Source organism: Geospiza fortis, unplaced genomic scaffold (genome assembly GCF_000277835.1).
Source record: "Geospiza fortis unplaced genomic scaffold, GeoFor_1.0 scaffold909, whole genome shotgun sequence".
Taxonomy (NCBI): Eukaryota; Metazoa; Chordata; class Aves; order Passeriformes; family Thraupidae; genus Geospiza; species Geospiza fortis.
In genome coordinates, this window is record NW_005054520.1 from 357,983 (window position 1) to 381,714 (window position 23,732).

Genomic DNA, 23,732 nt, shown 5'->3' on the forward strand with positions numbered 1-23,732 from the left:
CTCTTGTCCCGTGGGCCTTTCCCCTTCCCAGGTTCTGCACGCACCTGTACTCTGCAGAGGCTATGTTGGGAACAGGAATGCAAAGCAAAGCTCCTTCATCCTGGCCCTTCCACAATCAGCTCTCCAGGTCAACAGCTCCCCACACTGCTGCTTCCAATGGCCTGGAAGGGAAGGCCCAATTAAACATTTTACATGATTTTTTAAAGGCAGAAAAAGTTCCTGGGCTGAGGCAGCTCGTCAGGCTGCAGGAGAGGGAGGAATGTTTAGCCTTGTGTTGCTGCAGAGGCAGCCTCCTCCTTGCTCTGGTGTCAAACACATTTTTTTAAGTTCATCAGATTCCAGGAGTACAAAGGAAAGTACAAAACCCATAAGCTTTTGGTCAAGCTGTTAATAATAATCAGGATTTGTGGCTGGTGTTCAAGTTTGCTGTTTACCCTTTAGGGCAGCTGAATGAATTGCTCGGGTGGTTTTCCCCTCGCTTTTCAGGAATGCTTCCGTCTGAGTGAACATCTTTGTGCCTTCTAATCACAAATTAGTTTTGCTTTCAGGTTTTTTTTTCCCCCCTTCCTAAGAAATGAATCTAAAGGCCCTTTCAAAAGGCTCTGGATTTACGGACCATCTAAAGAGAGGGCTGAAGCCTTCCTTCTGCAGATTTGTAGCTCTTTTTTCTCCATAGGATGCTCCCAGGAAAACTGAGAAAGGGGGAAAGCAGAAAGCATACTTTGTATGCTTTGCTGGATATCCCCATCCTGTGTGAGATCACAAGGGGGGTGTATGAGACCAAAAAAAAGTCCTTTATCCTGAGTCAGCCTCGACATGTGGAGAATATCCTTTGCTCTTCCTGCTTCCCCTATAGCTCAAAATTCAATTTCTACTTCTTGTGTTGCATTAATTTACAACTGGCCCTGGCAGTGGGAAGGAGCTAGCACAGGATGAACGGCTGCCCAGGCAAAATTCCCATTTGTGAACGCCTTTCCTTGAATCCCTTTTTGTTCTAGAAGGTTAAGAAAGCAAAAGGAAAGCAGGACCAGATGACTTCTCACATACCAGAACATTCCCAGGTGCCAGGAAGAGCTGGGCTTACCTTTTTTTTCCTCCATCCAAGTCACATCTTGCCACTGGGAGACGGTCAGTCTCCAGGGACATGTTTGTACCTGTGCAAGGAGCCTCTTCCCCCTCCTCCTCAGTCTGGAGCAAAAGACAGGGAAGCAATGGAGTGCACCAGAGGAACTAGGAATGTTTGGAGTGCATGAGAGAAGCACATCTATGGGTATTTTGAGACCTCTGGACAGACCAGGAGGTTTGAGACTAGGTGTTTTTCTGCAAGGTGTTTTTCTACCTGCTCCAGGAACCCCCAGGTGCTTCCTGTGCAGGTAAAGGGGGAATAATTCTGTTTTAAGTCATTGGCCATTTATTTCATGGCAGCTGCAGGTCTGAACAAAACAGCCCTGGACGTGGGGAGATGAGTATAACTCACAAGTATTTTCTGCTTGGAAAATTACCTGCTTGAAAACCTCAGGCTGTCAACAAGGCTCCAGCATTCCTGAATCCTTACCTGCCTCCTGACCTACCCACTGTGTCTGTGCTCTTCCTTTACTCTCCACTTCTGTACAGCAGGGGAGGTAGCACCAGGCCTTGGACTGCATTTGTCTGCTTCAGCTTCATTTCAGAGAGCTCTGTAATTAACCTCTCACCTGCCAGTATGTTCAGAAATACCAGAAAACCAACCTGCTTGAAAAACTACAGCAACACTTGCCAAAGGTCCCTGGCTTTAGGTGAAATCCCTTTACATGGCTGAACAGAGGAACCCACACAAGCCGAGGAGCAGGTTACCCAGGGAAGCTGTGCCTGCCCCTGGATCCCTGGCGGTGCCCAAGGCCAGGCTGGACAGAGCTTGGAGCAGCCTGGGACAGTGGAAGGTGTCCCTGCCCATGGCAGAGGTGGAACTGGATGAGCTTAAAGGTCCCTTCCAACCCAAACCAGTGTGGGATTCTGGTTGGAAGTTTAAGTAAGCTGGAAATGCTCATGGGAAAGACTGGGATAATCAGATACAGAAGCAGCTGAACTATCTTTCAATATTCAAATAATATGCTTCGCTCAGGCTATTAGGCAAACTTTTTTTAAAAATGCAAAGTACATTTAAACACAGCCTCTGGAGAAGAAGGTTTATTCCTATAAACTCGGGGGGGAGTTTAACAGATCCCTTCTCTCTTTTCTGAGCATACAAGCCCCGCTACTCTGAGCACTGTGCAGCATCCTGGGGCCTGTTCAGACTGAAAAGGCTCATTTATTGTGCCAGTGATTGCAAAACAGTTTCCACTATCAGTGTGTGCTTTTTCCTTTGGCTTTTTTTTTTCCTTTTTCTCCTCCTTCCTTTTAAAATCTTGAGCTTTGACTCATCCAAACTTACCTGTGGTTGAACAAGGCAAACCTTGTAACCCTAAAGCTGTTTGAATTGAGTTTTTCGGTGGCATTTTCTTTGGATTGTTGAGGGAGAGTAACTGATGTGTTGCTGGGCTTTGCTTATTTTGTGGAAGTGCTGGCAGTCTCCCACTGAAAAGGGAAGATGACGCCTTGGCCATGGAAATAATCTCATTTCTTTTCTCCTAGCACAAACTTTGCTTTGAAGGATGAAAGGGTATTGATGATTCCAGCTGTATCTTAAGCTTGGTTCATTGAGAAGACCTCAGTGTGCATGGATTCATAATTCCTGTGGAGTTTTGCTCAAAATCCAGGTCAATAGCTGACTCCTCTCCAGGTATTGATCCTGAGGAGTTGAGTGAGGCACAGTGCTGGCTCTCAGCACAGCCTGAGCAGGCTCTGTATCATTTCTGAGTGACTGCATGGGTGTCAGTTCAGCCTTGTCAGTAGAGCAGCCCTTCCCCTCCTGGCTCAGAGGGACACTGGCACACCAGGCACTGCCAGCTCACTGTGCTCGTGCTCTTTGGGATTTTCTGTCTCCCCAGTCCCAGGAAAACCTCCTGCTTTGAGCTGCAGCCATCCTTGGCTGCTTTTCTGCCATGCCCATAGCCCAGGACGGTGTTTTGTCTTGATCCAGCACTGGCTTCTTCCTTCCCCAGACTCCTGGTGACTTCAGCTCCTAATCCTTTAAGCCACTCTGTCCTGGATCTCATTAGAAGCCCAGCACTCCCCAGGGGATGGAGCAGCATTGCAAATGGGTCATTTCTCTGAAACAGTGCAAGATAGTTGTGTAAATAAACAAGCACACTGCTTAAAGCAGCCCTTTGGGGGCTTCTGATGACATTTATTTACAGGCTGGCTGCTGGGAACACTTCTTGCCCTACAGTGGCCCCTTGCATGCATTTCTGGTAAGCAGAGCCTTATTTTGGGGAGCAGCCTGCCCTGTGCTTGCTCCAAGAGCTGCTCTGGAAGCACCAAGTGTAAAAGGCACCTGCAGACCTGATGTGGGTTCCAGGAGTTGTCATGCACACCCTGAGAGGTAACAGGCTGCTTCCAACAGGGAGGAACTGTTCCTTTGGAGGGAGGGCTGACTCTTAACCAAGCACAGCAATAAAAAGCAGCTGTGTAATGCTGTGTAGGATTTCCATGCAGTAAATAGTTCAGCTGGTCCTGTAAGTGGGGGTGTGACTTGGAGGAAAAGGAAGGGTGGAAACCTGGATGTGCTTGTGTTACCTGTGATTTAAGAGAAGACTGCTTCATTTAGAGGAGATGAGGGGAATAACTAGTGGGTGTATGTCAGTGGGACAATTAGCATTTCCATCAAGTGAGTGCCAGTTGGCTCTGGAATTAATCAAATACAGCTCGTTCCCTCCCTTCCCACTCCTCCCCTTGGCTTTTGCTGTTTGCTTCTATGACTTGTCTGTGCTTCTCTGGGCTCAGACAGATAACCTGGAGCCCCCTGGAACCCCAGCACCACTAAATTTACTGCCAGCTGTAGGTTCCTGCTTACCTCTTACCTTTCTCTAGTCTCAACTTGAATTTCCCTGTGCTCTATGTCACACTTCCCTCAGGGATTCTTTCAAATCTCCTCAAACATGGTTTTTTAATTGTCTGGGTTTTTACAATTAAAAAAACATGATGAGGCATTTACATTTGATTCCCTGCTAATCTCTATTCCCAGTCAGGGTATTTGGAGTAAGAAGCTGGAAAGACAGTACCTGGGAGGGCAGACTCAGGGTGCTCCTTGAATTCCTGGGAGAGGCAGTGTACACAGAGGTGGTTGGACATGGTCCTGCAGGAAAGCACCATGACAAAAGCTCAGATCCACGCCAAAGACCATGAGAATTCCCCATTCTCCAATATTTTCTTGCTGATTTATGCACACTAGATGCTGTATATAGTGATACAGCAAATAGTTTACCTTAAACTGACACATCTGTACATACCCCAGTATTGGCAGGTCTCTTTGAATCCCCTTCCCATACCCTTGAACAATCACCTGGTTTTCCTGCCCCACAGAGGAGGAACTCCAGTTTTTGTGTTTGTGATATTGGCTGTGCTTCTCTTCTCCTCGGGGAGGCCAAAATGGGGTGACTTTTGTTACACTCCCCTAAAAGCAGAGCAGTGCAGACAAGCAGCCTTTGCAGCCCCTCAGGCCTGATTCCCAAGCACAGAAATGGCCATGGGGATGAAGAGATCCAAAGGGTGCTGTGCCCAGCTCCCAGCCCAGCTGCCCAGCCTTGGACAACGTGTGTGTACACACGTGCACGCCCTGCCAGCCCACGGCGTGGCTCATTGCTGGGAGGGATCAGCAGATGGGAGGGCATGGACACTGGGCTGTGCTCACAGGAAGGAAGAGCCACTCAGGCCTGCCTGCTGGATTACTTCCAAAATGCTTTGGCAGCTTGACTCACCCGTGTACAGAGGCTGGGGGAAAAAGGAAAGAGTCACAAAGAATGTCACTGGGCTGCAGGCGAGGGTGGAGCTGTGCCCAACATCCAGGAACACAGGGCTGCAGCAGGAGGCAGGCACAGCTCTTCTCCACTTGCCTCCTCTTTTAGGCACTGAGGTATCAAACAACTTGAACAAAACACCTTATGGGCGCTGTAATTTAAGAAATGCATCTTCTGCACCCTTTGGGGAAGGGACTGTGTGTCTGAAACCCAAAAGTTCCTGTTGTTTGCTGCCCAAAAAACATTTTTTCATATTAAAGCCTCTGCTGCAACCCAGTAACTCAGCCTTTGCTCTCTGACACTCCTCACACCTTCAGTAGTGTTCAAGTACTCACTTCTTTTCTCCAGGCTTTAAATGATAGTCATTTGCATGCCTCATACATACATGCAAGAACAGCCCAGCAAATAAAACAGCATAAAACCCCAAAAGTCCAAGGAAAAGGCAAGCACAGACCTACTGGTGGGAACACAGTACCTGCCTCTGGCCCTTTTTATATCCACCTCAGAAAGCAGCTTAGGCTCACCCAGGACCATACTTAGGGTTGCAACTGAATAATCCTGCTCTGCCAGTCCCCTCGGGGTTTTTTTGGACCCACAGAGTTCCATTAAGAACCCCCAAAGTTTATAAATATTGTTCTTACTAATGCACTGATGTCCTCATCTCCAGGTTTTCTGTAATTTACACAAAATGAGGAAGAGATTCTGTGTTTAATGTACACAAAATCAGGGCTGGATCTGTAGCAGAGAGCAAGTTTTAGTAGCTTCAGAAGTTTTCCAAGGGGAGCCTTTAGGAGAAAGGCCTGCCAAAATTTGCACTGATGCACATTGGATTTTGGAGTTAACAGATCCAGGGAACTCAGTGCAGCTCCCTGAAGACTGCGCAAAACCAGGTTGGGATTTCTGGATATTGTTTTAGTTCCAGGACAAGCAGAGTGGGAGATAGGAATGGCAGGAGTTGGGCAGAATCCATTTTTTGCCTAAGAACAAAATTACACATGGTGACTTTCAAGTCTTGCTCAATGTTGCTGTGATGCAGAAGAAGGAGAAAAAAGTGCATTTGATTAGGTTTGTTTTCCCCTCTCTGTAACTGTGGCAATGGCACTGCTGCCTGTTTGACTCACCACGATTTCAAAGCAATATTCAAGTGACTAACAGCTGAAAAATGTGATGTCCTTTGCCTCCCAGCTCAGGGCTCTCTCCTCTGCAGGCCCCTGATGGCCACACATCGCTCTGCAATGGCAGAGCACTTCTGGATTTCAACATCATTTCTTTGGCTGCCCTGCCAGGGAGCACTCCTGGAGCTTTCACATGGTGTCAGGGGCTCAGTGGCCATCTCTGGGCTGGTGTGGATGGGCAGGGGGTGGCTCAGGTGGTCTCAGCACCGTGGTTTTAAGGACTTCATCACAGAGCACTCACCCAAATCCTGGGTTTGGACAGCAAAGTTTTCTGTGTTTTGGGTCCAGGTGCCGTAGAGGTACAGATCAGTTTGAGATCTGACAGATGAAGCAGCAAGGGCAGGTGGAATAGGGCTCTTGTGGCTGTGAGGAGTTTGAGTGCTCCCCACTTTCACACCAGCACTTGAAGAGCGAAGATAAATCCAGCAAAATGCAAGCACCAGACATTTGGCACTCCCAAAGCACAGCCTGCTCGTGTGAGGGGGGAAGGCTGTTGTGATTTGGGGCTCTGGAGCGAAGATGGAAGGATTCCAGGTGTAATCCCTTGCCCTTAAGTAACCGGTTCCCTTCATGGCCCCGTGCCAGGCAGTGTGAGCACAGAATCCTCTTATCCCATAGCTCTGCTGGCCGTGTGACCTCACCTGGCCATCACAGGGGGCTATAAATAGATGTGGGGCTCACATTTGCCCCTGCAGTTCCCTTGGGCCCTGGTCAGGGAAGGAAGCAGCAGCCCTATGAGACCCTTGGCAGGGGACAGCCCTGCCAGCTCCTGCCCTGTGCCAGAACGCTGGTCTGGCTGTCAGCATCAGCTGGAAAACACTGCAGGACTTGACCCTCAGAGAGGGAAAGTGGCATCTTGGGTTAGCTGGACTTGCTGAACAGAACCCTCAGCTTGTTACCTCAGATTCAAGTTGGAGCTGTTTGAAGAGCTTCACAGCTGCTGCAGCTGGCTGGAGGAGAGTCTGTATGAGGGAAGAGCTGCATCCTCTGGAGCAGCTGCTTTGGAATTGTGTGAAATCAAGGCTTGTGGATTTTGTGTGTCTGGGGAGGAAAAGATCAGCCAACAGCAAACGGGTGTTTTTAAATCACACACAGAGTCCTGCTCAGCACAACAGCCTAGGGAGGCATGGAATAAAACCTCTCCCTGTGTCCCCTGGCAAGTGGATGGTTCTTGAATGGGACATCAGAGCTCCTGTCTGACAGTCAGGACAGTTGGATGAATTTGGCATGCACAGGCTCTTCCTTAGCCTTCTGATATTCACATTTTGCACTGGGCTGGAGCCCTTTGTGCCCCAGAACAGCTAAATGGGAGCTTTACCTGAGCTCTTTGTGGCTTCTGGGCCATTAGGAATACAAAGGTCTTCACTGATCCCGAGGATGAAAAAGCACAGAACACAAAAGCTGGATAGTTAATGGGAAAATTGAGCTAATTCCCCCTCAGACTGCAATTTTGAGCAGTGAACTGGAGTGTAGTGCAGTGGAGAAGTGGGACTTTGTAAGCTGAAGTTAAGAGCCTTCCCTTCAATCCTTGGTTCCCTGTGGAAGCTACAGGAGGAGCAATCCAGGAACAGCAGAATGCTTCTGATCTTGTCCGCAGGCTCTGCACAGCAAAAAAATCCATGGGTTATGGGGGATAAACTGGGAAACCCAGCAGGTGACTGCAGAAACCCCAACTTCCTAGGATGAAATGCTCTTCTCCATCCTGGAATTCTGCCCAGGTGTGAGCCCTGCTTGGCAGCCCCACAGTTATTGTGCATAAACTCCGGTATTTACTACTGCTATTGGTAAACTGGTATAAACTCTGGTATTGTGCATAAACCCTGTGGTGTTGCAGGGTATCCTGGGAAAGGTCAGCTCATGGCAGGACAGAAAGGAAGGAATGCTGTGCAGTAACAGTTGTGATGGTGTTTCAGACTAACAGGGATGCCAAAAGAAAAATATGATCCTCCAGATCCTCGCAGAATTTACACCATCATGTCGGCGGAAGAGGTGGCCAACGGGAAGAAGTCGCACTGGGCTGAACTTGAGATCTCGGGTGAGTTGGTTGGGGTTTAAATTCCCACAGCTGGTACCCCAGGCCACTCCAGATCCCGAGGGGGTCCAGACTGAAGAGGTGTTTAAGCTCCTTGCTTTGCTCTTCCAGGGAGAGTGCGGAGCTTAAGCACGTCGCTGTGGTCGCTGACACACCTGACTGCTCTGCACCTCAATGACAACAACCTTACTCGCATTCCACCTGATATTGCCAAGCTTCACAATCTGGTTTACCTGGATCTGTCATCCAACAAACTCAGAAGTTTACCAGCAGAACTAGGAAACATGGTGTCTCTCAGGTGAGGGGAATTATTCTGGTTAACTTCCCAACAAATCTCTGACGTGGGATTGGGACCGAGAGTTTCAGTTTGTTTCCTGTGCCTGTTATTTCAAATAATCCTGAAAAACTCCAGGCTGATGCAGAGCTTCGGTTCTAATAATTACTTTTGGGTTCACTGATTGTTGATATATCACTGTTTCCATCCCTGGTTTCATCTTGGGCTTTGTGGCTTTTTCCCCCCTAATGAATCTATTTCAGTCCTGCTTTGACATGGGAAGATTGGCATAGCTTTCCATAATAAAACTCAGGGTGAAAAGTGTTCTCTTTGAGGACGAGCAGTGTACAGCACCTTAGGAGTTTGTTCTGCAGTAATCCTCACCGAGAGTGTTTTTGCATTTGCTGCAGGGAATTGCTTTTAAACAACAATCTGTTACGGGTTTTGCCTTATGAACTTGGACGGCTCTTCCAGCTGCAAACCCTGGGTTTGAAAGGTGAGCTCTTCCCAATTCCATATTCCTACGAGTTCTCAGGAATCCTGAGGGGGGCTGGCCTCAAAACCTTCCTCTGTTACCTCAAGGTTTTCTTACAGGTTATTTTAAACATTAAATTGGTAGGAAAAATGACCAGGCAATTGGGAGAACAATGCTTCTCTTTCTTAATGCTGCTAAACTTCCTTAGGAGCTCATTTCAAATCTGCAGTCAGGGAAATAAACCCTTTAACCTGCTGAGTTAATTTGTCTGTTCTCATTCTGGGAGATTTTCTTTGGGTGGAAAGCCTCAAGAAAGGCAGGCAGCTGATCCCCCTGCTGTTGTTTTGTGCTGTTGACAGGCAATCCTTTATCCCAAGATATTCTCAGCCTCTACCAGGATCCAGACGGAACCCGAAAGCTACTGAACTACATGCTTGACAATCTAGCAGGTACAGCCCAAGGGATCTGGTGGAAGAAGGCTTTAAAAGTAGCATTTGCTTTAAAACAAGACTCTGAACCACTGCAGGGAGAGTATTCCTTCCCTGCCACAGTGTTTTTGTCAGGTGGCTCCAGTCATATCCCAAAACACACCCTCCCCCCCAGTGGAAGAGGCTGATTGTACTGTCTAAGGGTCTTCTGTGTTACAGCCAAATGTTCTCTCTGTTCTGTTTGAAACCCTTCAATTACCAGCCAAGGGCAAAGTCTGCCTTGCTGAAGCCATTTTGGTTCTCCCCACCAGAAATAATCATTTGAATGCAAGCAGAATGTCAAATTTAGCTTAAGAAACACGGAAGCCATTAAGAACATCCAGTACCTGACCTGAGTCCTGCTTTGTGGTTCTGTAACTGAGCCTTCTGCTTTGCCACTCAATGTCTCCCAGGTTCAGGCACTGCAGGAATGATGGATGCAGGGCAAGGTTCTTGGAGAAGGGATGGCTGAGCCATGCCAGGATTTACCCTCCTTCTTCAGCAGATTATTCAATGTGCAGGAGTATTTCGGTGGTGCTTCTAAATCTGAGAAGAAGAGACAGAAATAGTCACCAATCTTACAAATGACATTTTTTCTCTTACTAGAGCTACTCATTTAAATGATTTTTGCCTCCCCTGAACACTCGGGGAGTTGGGGATGCAAAACACATTATTGTTCAGTCATCACTTTAACTTAGGAACTGTAACTTACAAATAGAAACTCTGAATTAATCACTGGTTTAATTTTTTGCAGTTCATCCAGAGCAGCTGCCTCCAAGGCCATGGATTACTTTAAAAGAGCGAGACCAAATTCTGCCCTCAGGTAAATCTGTGTTCACAAGGTGACACACTGAGAAACTTACCTTGGGCTTCATTTTCCTGGATCAGAGTGAAAACAGCAATTCGTTCATTTGTACTAGAAAAATTACCATATGGCTGTGCTGTAAATACCATTTTTGACATTTGAATGGCATGCTGGGCATTTCTTTTCCACATTGGGCTTTGTCACTCTTGTCCAAGCCAAAGAGACAATCTCCAGAGGCTGACAACCTTTCCTTTTCTCTCTCTCCTTGCAGCTTCATTTACAGTCATGTGTTACAATGTGTTGTGTGATAAATACGCCACCCGGCAGCTCTATGGCTACTGCCCGTCCTGGGCACTCAATTGGGAGTACAGGAAAAAGGGAATCATGGAAGAAATCGTCAACTGTGATGCAGACATCATCAGTCTTCAGGTAGTAAAACTGCATTTTCCATCAGAAACAGCAAACGTGAACCTCCACCTTTAGGATTAAATGTTTTCTTGGGAGCACCATAGTCACCTGCTCAAAAGCAAATTCCAGGTCTTCCCAATGCAAGCTGTATATCCATATTCCAGTGTCAAACACACCAGGTGTGGTCTGCTGCTATCCAAAATACACCTCTCACTTTGCCTGTGGGAGGGATTCCAGGAAATGCAGAAATGCACATCTGTTCCCAGCAAGCCATTGGTCTAGGAAAGGACATGGATTGTGCAGCTTTTCTGCCTGCTAGCCTGGGCAGACACAAGGAAGGGTTTCCTTCACTTCTTTAGCCTGAGGTGTTTGTGTACAATTGCAGGAAGTGGAAACGGAGCAATACTTCACCCTTTTCCTGCCAGCCCTGAAAGAACGGGGATACGACGGATTCTTTTCTCCAAAGTCACGTGCCAAAATCATGTCGGAGCAGGAGAAAAAGCATGTGGATGGCTGCGCCATATTCTTCAAAACAGAAAAGTAAGGGGCGGCAGCAGCTTCCAAAATTTACACTTAAACCTCAGAACAGCTCCCAGTCATTAGGATGGAAGTGTCCCAAAGCCTGAGCTGCCTCTCAGAGTTTTCACCGCAAAAGAAAAACGCAGCTCTCGGGTTGTGTCCAGTGGTTTGGAAGAGAGGGAGCCTGTGGGAGCAGACAGGGATGGTTTTCAGATGGGGACACTGCCACAGGGGCTGTGTCACAGCTGCTCACTGTGCTTCTCCCCTCTTTGCCCAGGTTCACTCTGGTGCAGAAGCACACGGTGGAGTTCAACCAGGTGGCCATGGCCAACTCGGAGGGTTCAGAAGCCATGTTGAACAGAGTGATGACCAAGGACAACATCGGGGTCGCCGTGGTGTTAGAGGTGCACAAGGAATTATTTGGAGCAAGTGAGTATGACTGGTGTCCTCACTGCTACTCAGCTCCAGGGACAGGCACGAGTTATTCCTAGGTAATCCATGCTGTTCCCATTGCTAGTGCAGCCAAACACAGCCTATGGGTGCTCAGACAGGCAGAGATGACATGGTCTGGTTGTGCTCACAGCACGATGCCCAGCATTTGCTTTTCTCCTTTCAGGCTTCTATCCCTGCTTACTTACTCTGTTAATTTCTGCTTGAGCAGCTCAGCTTTCCCAAGGTCACTGTGTTTACACACATTTGCTCTTACCAGTAGTTGGCAACAATGTTCAACTTCTATTTTCAACTCTTTTTTCCTCCCCTGGATTGACTCCTTCCACCCTCTCCCAGTGATTAGATGTCAGTGCTAGTGTACTGATGTGGAAGGAGGAGATTATCAGGTATCTTTTCCTGCCTCTTGATTGACTGACTGTCACATTTTCATTAAGTTTGATCAGATGCAGCAGACAATTCCAACACAGGTAGCTGCTGTGTCTCTATGGCTCTATCACCCTGCTCTGTCTCCATGGCTGGGGTTTTCATGGCTTCAGAGGAGGCTGGAAGGAGCTCCCTGGGTTGTTTACAGGCATTTCAGCAGGTTTAAGCAAAGAAAACACACCCATCTGCTGCTGTGTCTGAGCCCTGAGGAGCTGCACCCCGAGTATGAACAAGCAGGAACACAGAACCTCTCACTGCTAACATTGTTTGTCCAGGTATGAAATCGCTTCACGTGGACAAGCAGCTGCTCATTGTGGCCAATGCCCACATGCACTGGGACCCCGAATACTCAGATGTGAAACTCATCCAGACCATGATGTTCGTCTCAGAACTGAAAAACATCCTGGAGAAAGCCTCGAGCAGGCCCAGTAGCCCGACAGCAGATCCCAACTCTATCCCTCTGGTGCTGTGTGCGGATCTCAACTCACTGCCTGACTCAGGTAAGGCTGGCTTTTAGGCCTGACTTTTAATTTACCTTCTTAGAATGTTCAGGTCCACTTTCTCCTCTGAAGGTGAGGGGGTTGTTTGCACTGCCCAGGGAAGGCATCGATGAAAGCAGTTCCTAGGAACTGCTGCCTTTGGAAATCTGGCTGAAGAGACTGTGAGTCCTCCGGCTGAGTCGCCTGCTTTTCATGCTCAGCTAGACACTCCAGGAGAGCTGGCTGCACCTGCAGAAGTGTAGAAAGGCACAGTTAGATCTTAAATAAATCATTACATAAACACCATGCCTGAAGCAGCAATAAGAAGTAGGAAAGAAGCGAGTTCCTGATGAAGGCTTTCTAATGAGAGGGGTTGCTTTGCTAACTCTGAATTCCTGGTGCCTTGGTGGCCTTCTGGTTTTTAATAGCCCAAAGCTGTCTTTCAAAGCAGCACCCTAAACCCTTCCCCTTGCCCACAGGTGTAGTGGAATACCTGAGCAATGGCATCGTAGCTGACAACCACAAGGACTTCAAGGAGCTGCGTTACAACGAGTGTCTGATGAATTTCAGCGGCAATGGCAAGAACGGAGCCTCGGAGGGCAGGATCACGCACGGCTTCCAGCTCAAGAGCGCCTACGAGAACAACCTGATGCCTTACACCAATTACACTTTCGACTTCAAAGTAAGCCCCGATCCCCGCTCGGTTCCCTGACCTCGGCTGCCCCGGGGTTAACGAGGGCGGGCCCTGCCCTCACCACGCTCTCTCCCTCCCTCTCTCCGCAGGGTGTGATTGACTACATTTTCTACTCCAACACTCACATGAACGTGCTGGGAGTGCTGGGCCCTTTGGACCCTCAGTGGCTGGTGGACAACAACATCACAGGGTGCCCGCACCCGCACATCCCCTCGGACCACTTCTCGCTGCTGACGCAGCTGGAGCTGCAGCCGCCGCTGCTGCCGCTGGTGAACGGCGTGCACCTGCCCTCCCGCAGGTAGTGAGTGCAGCTCCCGCCCGCCCCACGGACCTGTACACTTGTAAATCCCTCTAGATAGGAGTGAAGTATGGCCAACCTTCAGCTGCTTCTTCAAGCTCCTTTCCTTATGTGTTTGAGAAGAGATTTTTGCACATTTTGGTGCACATCGGTATCATTTGGCACTAGGGCTGGAACCAAAGTATTATTCCCCTTTCCAGGTTTTTAATTTAATTTTTGTTTGTGTTTTGGGGTTTTTTTTATTCTACTTTAAACTGGCTTTTTCTTTTCAGTAGGAAGCTGCACTTCTAAATGGACAAAAGAGATGTAAAAAACTTGCATTTAACATATTTCAAGGTAATGCTTTTTTTCAGAACGTGGCAAATTGAGCCAACCTTTTAAGGAGAAAGAAAAACAAAACTAGAGATGCTTGTATTGTAGAAAGAATGTTAGAAATACTGTTTGTTCGAATCCAAAATGGAGACTCAACTCTGCATCTGACATAAATTTTGCACATTAGCAAAGCACTTAATTACCTGACTATAAATGATTGGCAGCATGCCCCTGCCCCTCATCTCAGTACTATCAGAAAACCAAAGATAGCCAAGTATCTGTGATCAAATTCGAGCTCTAAATCCTCCTGGTTCCAATTTGTTTGGGAGCTGTTGTCAGTCAGGGCTGAAGTAAAAAGCTGCTGGTTCCTTCCCAAATGTTAATGCTCTTTGGATGTGTTGGAAATCCTTGTTTTCTTTCCTTTTAATGCTCTGGGTGGCCAGTTCAAAACCTTGTGCCTCAAGAGGCATTAAACATGACGCAATTTTCTGGAGAAAAAAAAAACCAAAAAAAACCAAGTTGTTTGGCTGCTTAATGTTAAAAAAAAAGGCACAGTGATAGGAAAAGGTCGTGTCTGTGTTTTTAAGTTTTTCTTTATTCTGCTTTTTTGCTGCTACAAGATTTTCTTGAATTTCTATTTGAAACTTTTCATGCACTTTACTGTTTCTAGTCTCCAAATGTGATATTTTTAATAAATGAAAAGCATTTTCCATGATGTGAATGAAATTTTTAAGCAGATTGATAAGCCTATATTTATGTCTTATTCGTATACTTCAAAAAAAGTCCAATTTGAATTGTGAAATTAGTTTTAAATACAAAAGAGCCATCTTCTGTCTTGCAAAACTGCCAAGTCAGGCTGTTCCTCTTTAATTAAACATTTCCTTTGTCATTTTATACACAGGAAATTTTCCATAGGGGGGAAAAAAAATCAATTTGACTTAGAGGAGAGACTATTCCCTGACTCTGACTAGGGGCCAGGGAGGGGGTGGAGTGGGCCAGAAGGCAAAAATGGGTTCAGCAAAGTGACAACTCCCTTGGAAAAGTGCCTAAAAAATGGGGGTGTCATCTATGGCCTGGGATCAATTGGAAGCAGTGGGAGCTGGGGGAAAGTCCTGCATAGCACTTGCTTTGTGCAAAACCAAAACAAAACAAAACAAAACAAACACCCAGAAAAAAAACAAACAAAAAGAAAAAAAAGAAAAAAAAAAAAAAGAAATCCCTTTCCAGAGATGGATTTTCCTCTGGGTGCAGGTATCTCTGTTGGAATATACCTCAGCATTCCCTACCTGGCCATGGCACATGGATTGGAGAGCACTGGAAAGTAGAATAGCATGAAAAACTTAATTCTGTGGACATTACCTTTCTGTATTCAGCTGCTGTATGTTTTTTGGGGAGGGGGGATGCTCTACTCCCCCTGTTCCTCCAGGCACGGTGGTCCCAGCGTGAGCAGTGTTTCCTAACCATACTTCACTCCCAATATTTTTGGAGCTGTTTGTACAAAATGGAATTTCTGATTCGCCCGTGACTGTCTGTGAACTGCAGAGAAGCCCATTTAGTAATAAAAATCCAAACCCAGCACCAATGTTTTGTAATGTGGGGGTGGGAGAGGATGGGGATGGGAAAACCCAAACCTTGGCAAATGTAAGCTGCTCCAGCTGGATTTCACTTGGGTTTCTAGCCATGGAAGTGTTCCATTGCACCAAGGTGTTCCACTGGATTTTCTCTGCTGCACTTCCCAATGCTCGTCACGCCGCGTGGTTTTTAACTCAAAAATGGTTTTTTAACAGACATTGCGCAAAAAAACCCCAGTTTTGTTCATGTTTCAGTCAATGCATATGTTTACCTGCCTCTCCTGTGTGGCTCCCTCCTGGTTTTCCCTTCCCAGCAGGAGCAGTGAGGGGATGGTGCTTTTTTTCCCAGCCTCGGTTCCCAGCATGTTGCAGGCAATACCTGGAAGAAAGGCTCCAAGCCCTTCCCTGCTGCTCACTGCCTCTGTTTGCTTCCCAAAACACGGTGCCTGGTGTCCACTCCCCAGCAACAGCACTGCCTAAAGCCAGTAGAGAAAACAAAATCCAACACCCTTCTACAAGCAACTTTTTAAAAAAACTCAATCTGGTGAATCTGTCCGATTACGGGGTTTTGTGTGTGTGTATATATATATACATATATATATATATATAAAAAGAGAATTTTGTACAATGCAGCTGAATATTTCTGCTTCCTTCTTTCACTGCAAGGAGACTGAACCTTACGCAGGTTTGGTCACGCACACTCCCTCCCCCTCACCCTTTGGTGTTCCAAGGTGACCCAGATCCCAAGAGAACCTGGTGGGAACCACTCACATATTAATCCTCTCTGCCAAGCATCAGCCAAGAACTCACTTCAATTAGAAATAATTTTAGATGGAGATCATAAACCTCTAGATCCAGGTTTGGCACAACCCCTCCCTGTGGGAATGGTGAAGGTGAGAGTGATCCCAGTGCTTGGGGTCCATCCATCCTCTTTGGAGGCTCTTTGCAATGGTTACTTTGAGAGCTCAGGGGGTTTTAAGTCAGATTTTTTTCTTGTGTGGCGCCTTTGCAGGCGGGAGGTCCCATCCCTGAAAAGGTGGAAGTGCCCATGGAGCAGGGGCAGCTGCAGGGTCACTCCCGGGCATGCTTACACTACAGTTCTGGGGGGATTTACGCCCTGCCTCATGGGAATAGCAGCTTTGCTTCGCATTTGGGAGCCTGGTGGGCTCTGGCAGGAGGAAACACTGCTTGCCCTGGACCTTCGGGCAGATGGGGAAAGGGAGGTCATCAAACCCCTGAACTGCTACATTTTTCTTCCCTTTAAAAATTACTTTTTTTTTTTTAAATTTGCTCACTGTGCAGATGGGATATTGCTCACTCACATTGGAAAAGGCTAAACATCCACCGGTTCCTTCCCACCTGTGTACTTCCACATCCTTCTGGAGTCAACAAACAGCCCTTTTGCAACCATTCTTATCCCTGCTGTGGTTCCTGAGGAGCACAGGGCAGGAAGAAGGGGGATACAGAGCCTGGGTGGGTGTTTCCCAGCTTGCCACTGCCCAGGGACACATTACTGGCATCAAGTGGGGGTGGGTAGGCAACACAAATTTGGTTCCTGCAGACCTTAAACACCTCCTCCCAGAATGGCCAAGCCAGATTGCAAACAGGGATAATCCTGCACAGGTCACAAGTCACACCTGTGTCACCTCAGTGCGTGTGGCCAAGGCACACTGATTGCTGTGCCAGGCTGGGAAATGGGACTCCACAGAAAGCCTCAGCCAGTCACTGGGAAATTTCCCACTTTCCCAGGAGCCAGCAGCAGACCCTATCCAACTCCTGCAATTACCTGCTCCTGCCAGGAGCTGTCAGGAAAAGGCACCAACTCCTGGAGCAGAGGAAGCGTCCTCGGCAAGGCAGCCAAAGGCTTCATGGTGCCACAGTCCAGCCTAACTCCCCACCGCAAAAATCCCAATTTTTACCCAAATCCAGGCAGAAAGAGCTGCCACAGCCAGGAAGGGGGAGAACACTCATCCTTTTATTGGTGCCACCGGGATGGGCTGTGATTGTGTGCGGGAACAGTGCAGGCACCCGAAAGGGAAGGAAGCAGAGGGTGCCTGAGGGGAAAGCAGGGAAAGGCTCCTGCTCTGCCAAAACCCAGGAGCAGAGAAGGGCCAGTGTTGTGCCACTCAAGCCAGCGTGTTTCAGGGCAGGGGGGCTGTGTCATTCCTGTCCCACGAGGGATTCATAACCATGGATTCCTGGGATGTGGCCAGTGGGAAGGACAGGGTGGGGGGTCTCCGAGGGGTCCGGCAGCACGGTGCCTCCCGCCGCAGCCGTGGCAGCACTTTTTTGATGCCATTCCTGGAGATTTTGTGGAGGGAAGGAAAGGAAACCAGGAGGGTCAGGGGAAAGGGATGGTCCTGCAAAGGTGCTGGGTATGTGTTTTCCAGCCTCTGGGCATCGCCTACCTCTGCATCAGCTTGTGGATGAGCAGCTGGATCCAGGGCGCCTCGGGGGTCACGCACACCTGCCTGTTCTTCTTCAGGGTGAGGCTGCAAGGCCATGAGGCCCCTCAGCCCCATGCACGGCCCTTCCCCAAAGCTTTTCTAACCCACAGAGAAAACCCCCCTTCTCCCTCGGCATGAACATTTTGGGCCTTGACCTGATGACCCTGAGCCACGCAGGGAGGGACACCCTTGAAATTGGGACCAAGAGTCACCCCAACATTTATGGGCTTCCCCCCTCCACGTACTTCTGCACCAGTAAACAAAGGAGCAATTTGCAGGGATTTGTTCCCAGGCTTTGCACTTACATGACCTCCTTCCTCCTGCAGTGAATGCCCGGCGGGGTAACGTGGATGGTGAGGATCAGCCCCAGGTTGATGACGTGGGCGGTGGATTTGATGCACTTGCACCTCATGTTGGTCAGCAGGCTCTCCAGCGACAGACCTGTGTCCCAGGGCAGCCCATACCAGGTCTCGGCCCCCCGAGGGGGAGGCACGTGGGGACACTATCCCCTTCCCCACTATCCCATCTCATCCCATCCCATCCCATCCCTGACACCCAGCAGGGCTAATCCTCCCAGCACAGCCTCAAAGCTTCTTGTCCGGTATATGAAAGGGGTTTAGCTGCAGGGTTGGAAAACTTAGCCAGCATTTTATGAAATAAACCCACTGTCCACCCACCAAGCACTCGAATTTTGTGGGGGTCTGAAAGAGAAGCAGTTTAAACCCAGGAGGCAAACCCCCCCCCCTCCACCCCCAGTACCCCCCTCCAGCTTAGCCACAAGGTTTAAAAGACAAGCTCAAAGATAGGCAAGAACCAAAACTGAAAGCTTAGTAGATAAAACCCACGCTCAGCCCCATCTGGGACACCCAGCGCTGCTGTCCAGGCGTTTGGAGGGGCCATGGATGGACAGACACCCAAAGGGACTCACCGCCCGCTGGCACCAAGCTGCTCAGGAGCAGGAGCAGGGCCAGCGCCGGCAGCAGCCGCATCCTCACCGCCCTCCCCGAGCTGTGCCAGTGCTGCTTTATAGCCAGCCCCTCGCCCCAGGGGGGATTTCACAACCCCCTCTGGGGCTGGGAAGGCCGGAGGAGGGGGAGGACAAAGGGACAGCTCCACGCCTCAACTTCCCTGCCGTCGCTTCCCCCTGCTACACGTGGCCCGTGCTGCCTCCCCGCCACAAAAAACAGAAAATGCCGCGGTCACCTCCTCAAACCTGCCGTGGTTTTGGCCAAAGTCTGCTGCCCCCCATGCCTCCCACCCCGAGCACCCCAACCCCTGGCATGCCACGTGAAGGGAGGCAAGGGACAGTGACAGAGGTCTGCCACCTTTATTGGGCTTGCTGGGTTGTGGCCAAAAGGGACTCCCAGCACATGGCTACGGGATGGGAGAGGCTGGAAGCAGGGATGGGCATTTTTAAGGGTTTAAAGGCATTAAAAAGGGCTCAGGCAGCAGCATGCTTCCCTCTGGACTGGGGTAAGGCAACGGCAGGGTGGGGAAGGGAGGCAGTTTTGGGCCCAGCACATCTGGCCATGCCTCTCGTGGCAGCTTCCTCAGCGGGGAACCTTTTTCTTCCTCCTGCCAAAAGCAGAAGGGGGAGCAACGTGTGAAGACGGGTTCCCACGGGATGCCCCTGGTGCTCAGGGGGAAAGGGGAGCTTACAGGTGAGGGAGGTCCTGCAAGAGTTTCCTCATCCACGGTGTGTCAGGATCCACACAGACCTTCTTCAGGCTCTTGAGCTTAATCCTAGAAAACACACGGCCTTTCAGACTTCCCCTCCTGCCAAGCCTCCCACCCCTGTCACGAGGACAATGAGCACCAAACCACAGCAGCTCAGGGAGGGCTGGCAGGGCAGAGGGCACACAGCCCTGGGAGCACTTACACCACCTCGGGGCGCCGGCAGCTGCTCCCCACGGGCCACACCTCGATGCTGCTGTACCTCTCAGGAGGGATGAAGGCTCGTGTGCTCTTGAGGCAGCGGCAGCTCAGGTTGCCATTGGCTTCCAGGATTGCTGGAGGGGCACACGGCCATGGCTCACACAAAACCCTAAAAGCCTCCCCAGGCAATGCATCTCCTGCCATGCATCACCCACCCCAAACCCGGACAGCCTCACAGCCCCCACAACACCCAGGGCCACCCACGGGGGCAGGGGAGGCTCACCTGTGTCCCCAGGGTGGTGGGACAGCAGCAGCACAGCCAGCAGCAGGGCTGCCCGCACAGCCATGCCGGCCACAGCCCCGGGCCCTGCAGCATCCCTCTATTTGAGCTGGGAAATAGGAGAAGTAAAGGGGCACGGGAGGCCCCAGGGTCGCTGCTGACGGTGCTCGCTGAGTTTGCAACTGCCGATAAAAGTGGCTTGGGGCTTGGCAGGGGGGCCGGCTTCCCGAAACCAGCTCTGCTTTCCCCTTCCTTTCTTGGTCGTTTCCTCCAACTTTGTTCTTAGCACACACAGCCCCACCAGCCTGGAGGCTTTCTGGGGTGCTTTTCTGTCGTGCACGATCAGGTGTTACTCATTTCTCCTACAGCCACCTTGTCCCCCTGCAAGGCACAACCCAGCAGTGCCCTGGTGACATTTGCTTTTGATTTTTTTTAGCCCAAAACTCTGCCAAGACACCACACTCCCATTCCTGACATATTTCCTTATTGGCCTGGACTGGTTTTTAAACCCAGGAGGCAAACAGCCACCTATAAATCCCAGCTCCATCACTTGGATGTGGAGCACTTCAGCTGGATTGTCCCATCACCCTACTACCAACATTTTGCCCTCAAATCACCACCAGGGGAGATAACAGGTTATGATGGGAGGGACCCTGACAAGAGGGGATAGCTTCACAATGCCAGAGGGCAGGGTTAGATGGGATAGTGGGGGGAAATTCTTCCCTGTAAGGGCAGGGAGGCCCTGGCACAGGGTGCCCAGACAAGCTGTGGCTGCCCCTGGATCCCTGGAAGTCTCTAACACCAGGATGGACAGGACCTGAAACAACCTGCGATAGTGGAAGATGTCCCTGTCCATGGCAGGAGGTGGGACTGGATGGGCTTTGAGGTTACTTCTAATCCAAGCTGTCCTATGATTCTATGCCATACATGGCTTCAAAGCTAGAGATCCAGGGAAAATACAACAGAAAGAAAAATCCTGCATTTTATTGGACTTGAGCTTCCGGAACAGGACATGCCACACTGTGCCACACAACCCTCAGACACACACTCTGTTGCCAAGCACTTCACGTGGAAAAAGTCACAAAGTCATTCCTAAAGAAGTAAGAGCAGCCCCTGACAGGGAACAGTTTTACAGTCCACAGGCAACTAAACAAATGAAGGATTCATATTCACGTTGATCCAGGGACCAGGAGCAGGGGAGAACCCGCCCCCAAACCTGCCACGGGGCTGGGGCCAGCAGTGAGGCACCGTCCCCACAGCCACTGCCACCAGAGCCAGATGTGGGGCTTTGGGAAGGGGAGGAAGACAGGGCAAAGTGAGGAGCAGCCAGGTCTGCACACCTGGGCATCGTCTGCCAACCTGCCTCGCGGCTCTGGGCACCAACTTCCTTGGCAGGAAACCTATTTTTTCTTCCTGTGAAAAGCAGAAGGAGGAGAAACGTGTGAACACAGAGAAAATGGGGTCTGGGAGAGGAAGCTCCTGCTCCAGCTGAGGGAAGTCGCTGCTGTTTCCCTGGGGCAGGCATCGCTCACCAGGATGGCCACAAACCCAGCACAGGCACCACATAGCAGGGCAGCTTTCCCAGCATCATCACACTGCTGCACCTGCCACAAGCAAACCCTGCTCCTGCCACTGCTCCCCTCGTGCTGCTCCCCCAAATCTAAGTGCAGCACTTGCAGTGTATAAGCCAGGGGCAGCATGACCCACAGATGGGTTGTGTTGGGCTGAACACTGCTTTGCACAGCAAAGTGTTGCCCCTCATTGTTTTGGAAGTTGTTCCTTCGGACAGCAGCAGCTCTCCCAGAGCTCCTGGGCCCACAAGAGCTTCCCAGAACCATGGATGTAGGGGGATGCTGTCCAGGGACACCTGAGCCAAAGGAGTTTCCATCCAACAACTTACGTGCTGGCAATGCGCTTCAGCAGCTTCTTCACCCAGGGGGCTTCAGGATTCACACACACCTTCCCTGAGGTTCTTAACTTAATGCTGAAATGCAAGGAGAGCTCCTGAGCATTCCTGTCCCCTCCAAAGGCAGGGATTCAAGCAGCCAGAGCTGATGAGGAAGAGTCAGATTTTGCTCACAGCACCAATTGTAGAAAGCTGCCAGAGACAGAGAAAGCCACAGCATGGCTGGGAACAAGCAAGATGCAACACATTCCTAGGTGGAGCAGACACTTGAAGCCCAGAACATTGCTTAAAGAATTTTTTCTGGAGATTTACAAATGTAGCAACACGAAGCAGCTAGAAAAATCTGGGAAAACTTGTTATGGCTCATGCTGCCTCAGTGTCTGAGGAAGTTCTTCCTCCAGGCTGCAAACACCCCTGCTCCAGCTCGAGGAAACCACGCTTTCCCCTGCTGAAGAGATTCCTTTAGGCCCTGGGGATCCGCATTTCTGTCCCCGACGTTTTTCAGCCAGGAAGCAGGTGGCGCTTTTGGAAAGGTTTAGATTCCAGAAGCGGGATGGTGGCAGCAGAGGAGCCCCCAGCACTTACATGATCTCCGTGCGCCTGCAGCTGCTGCCCACGGGCCTTATCTCAATGCTCTCGTATTTCTTAGGACTGATGTATTCTGAGGTTGTCTTGGCACACCTACAGCTCAGGTTCCCGTTCACCTCCAGGATGGCTGAGAGACAGAGAAGGTGGCAGCTACAGGCACAGACAGGCTGACAGGGATGCAGCAACTCCAGGAGCCAAAGAAAGTTCCCCTTCCCGTGTTTTCACTGCAGGGACCACAGTGAGAGGCTGCCACCTGCACCTGCTCGGTTCCCTGCTCCCACACCACTCCCAAAAGCTGAACCAGAGCCCTGCAAAGGATGGTGGTGCTTCTTCCCTGGCAAACAACAAGGCAAGCCCTCACCAAACAGGCAGGAGGATCCCAAGCTCCCAGTGGCTCTGGGTGCAGGATGATGCCAGCAAAGGCACCCGGAGCTCACCTGCGTGGGCAGAGTGGGACACCAGCAGCAGCAGCAGCAGCCAGGGAAGCAGGGGGGCTCCCATCCTCAGGGAAGGCTCAGCCCCACAGATGGTCTGCAGGAGCACAAACAGCCCTATTTATCAGGGAGGGTCACGCCCCGACACGGGCACAGAGTTCACACCTCAGCAGTCACACACAGCCAGCAGAGACACACAGAGGTGATGTCATTTCTCAGATGCTCCCCACAGACAGCCCAGAAGCTCAGTGATCAAAATTTTTAACTAAAACCAGCCATTGGGACGCAGTGCAACGCTTGGATTCCCCACACATCTCCCCCACATGACCCTTCACTCCCTTGAGCATTTACCCCTCAGCCACAAAAAAAAAGCCCAGAATGAAAGCAGAGCCCAAGCCCCTGACTAAGCAGGGGGGATTTTAGCATACTCAGACATTTACATATTTCTTGGGGCTATATTTTCCCCACACTATTTTTGCTGCCTCTCTCATCAGCAAAAACGCCTCACGCCATGCCAAGGAGAAACAATCATGATCTCCCTGCTCTATGCTTGCACTCAAATCCTTCAAATTTCACACTTGGCTGGATGAGTAACTCACCCTGGATGGCCACAGGAGCATCCTGTGCCTCAGGTGTTGGGATGGGGGCTTTGCCCTAAATAAATTCAGTGAAGTCACCCGTCGGGAAGCAAAAGGGGAAGGGGATATGTGGCGAGGCAAGGAGGAAGGAAGAGGGCAGAAGAAAAGAGATGTGGTTGTGTGATAATGTTGTAATTTGGAGCTTTCAAATCACATCAGCATTTTATATAGCTGTTACCAAAATAGCAATTTTTTTTTAAGTCTTTCATTCAAGCTACACATCTCTCTTTGAAAATCCCGGGTTTTTCCTCTGAGATAGGTCCAAAAGTTTTGTGAAGTGCAAGAGATGAGTGGGAGTTTAATTCCCT

At 49.8% G+C, this 23,732-nt stretch overlaps 4 protein-coding genes across 5 annotated transcripts; 1 reads left to right on the plus strand and 3 right to left on the minus strand.

The window, feature by feature from the left end:
• Positions 1 to 7,924: 7,924 nt before the first annotated feature.
• CNOT6L (CCR4-NOT transcription complex subunit 6 like) lies at positions 7,925 to 15,260 on the plus strand. 2 transcript variants are annotated; one of them, XM_031063656.1, is made up of 12 exons: positions 7,925 to 8,084; positions 8,193 to 8,379; positions 8,766 to 8,851; positions 9,190 to 9,279; positions 10,052 to 10,120; positions 10,374 to 10,531; positions 10,896 to 11,050; positions 11,307 to 11,458; positions 12,178 to 12,402; positions 12,861 to 13,063; positions 13,165 to 13,373; positions 13,646 to 15,260. In XM_031063656.1, the coding sequence occupies exons 1-12, from the start codon at positions 7,973 to 7,975 to the stop codon at positions 13,662 to 13,664; spliced, it is 1,665 nt and encodes a 554-aa protein (XP_030919516.1). In that variant the 5' UTR covers positions 7,925 to 7,972; the 3' UTR covers positions 13,665 to 15,260. The 2 variants fall into 2 exon arrangements, with proteins under 2 accessions (XP_030919516.1, XP_030919517.1); XM_031063657.1 differs by having other exon boundaries at positions 7,929 to 8,084; positions 13,165 to 15,260.
• Positions 15,261 to 17,215: 1,955 nt separating this feature from the next.
• LOC115948789 (interleukin-8-like) lies at positions 17,216 to 18,772 on the minus strand. The gene is made up of 4 exons (XM_031063658.1): positions 18,632 to 18,772; positions 18,009 to 18,144; positions 17,665 to 17,748; positions 17,216 to 17,557 (listed from the first exon to the last, which is right to left on the minus strand). The coding sequence occupies exons 1-4, from the start codon at positions 18,690 to 18,692 to the stop codon at positions 17,398 to 17,400; spliced, it is 441 nt and encodes a 146-aa protein (XP_030919518.1). The 5' UTR covers positions 18,693 to 18,772; the 3' UTR covers positions 17,216 to 17,397.
• Positions 18,773 to 19,002: 230 nt separating this feature from the next.
• LOC102033401 (C-X-C motif chemokine 6) lies at positions 19,003 to 19,947 on the minus strand. Its single transcript, XM_005429060.2, has 4 exons — positions 19,862 to 19,947; positions 19,583 to 19,712; positions 19,363 to 19,446; positions 19,003 to 19,278 (listed from the first exon to the last, which is right to left on the minus strand). The coding sequence occupies exons 1-4, from the start codon at positions 19,923 to 19,925 to the stop codon at positions 19,254 to 19,256; spliced, it is 303 nt and encodes a 100-aa protein (XP_005429117.2). The 5' UTR covers positions 19,926 to 19,947; the 3' UTR covers positions 19,003 to 19,253.
• Positions 19,948 to 21,754: 1,807 nt separating this feature from the next.
• LOC102033569 (interleukin-8-like) lies at positions 21,755 to 22,853 on the minus strand. The gene is made up of 3 exons (XM_005429061.1): positions 22,790 to 22,853; positions 22,350 to 22,479; positions 21,755 to 21,842 (listed from the first exon to the last, which is right to left on the minus strand). The coding sequence occupies exons 1-3, from the start codon at positions 22,851 to 22,853 to the stop codon at positions 21,755 to 21,757; spliced, it is 282 nt and encodes a 93-aa protein (XP_005429118.1).
• Positions 22,854 to 23,732: the final 879 nt, after the last annotated feature.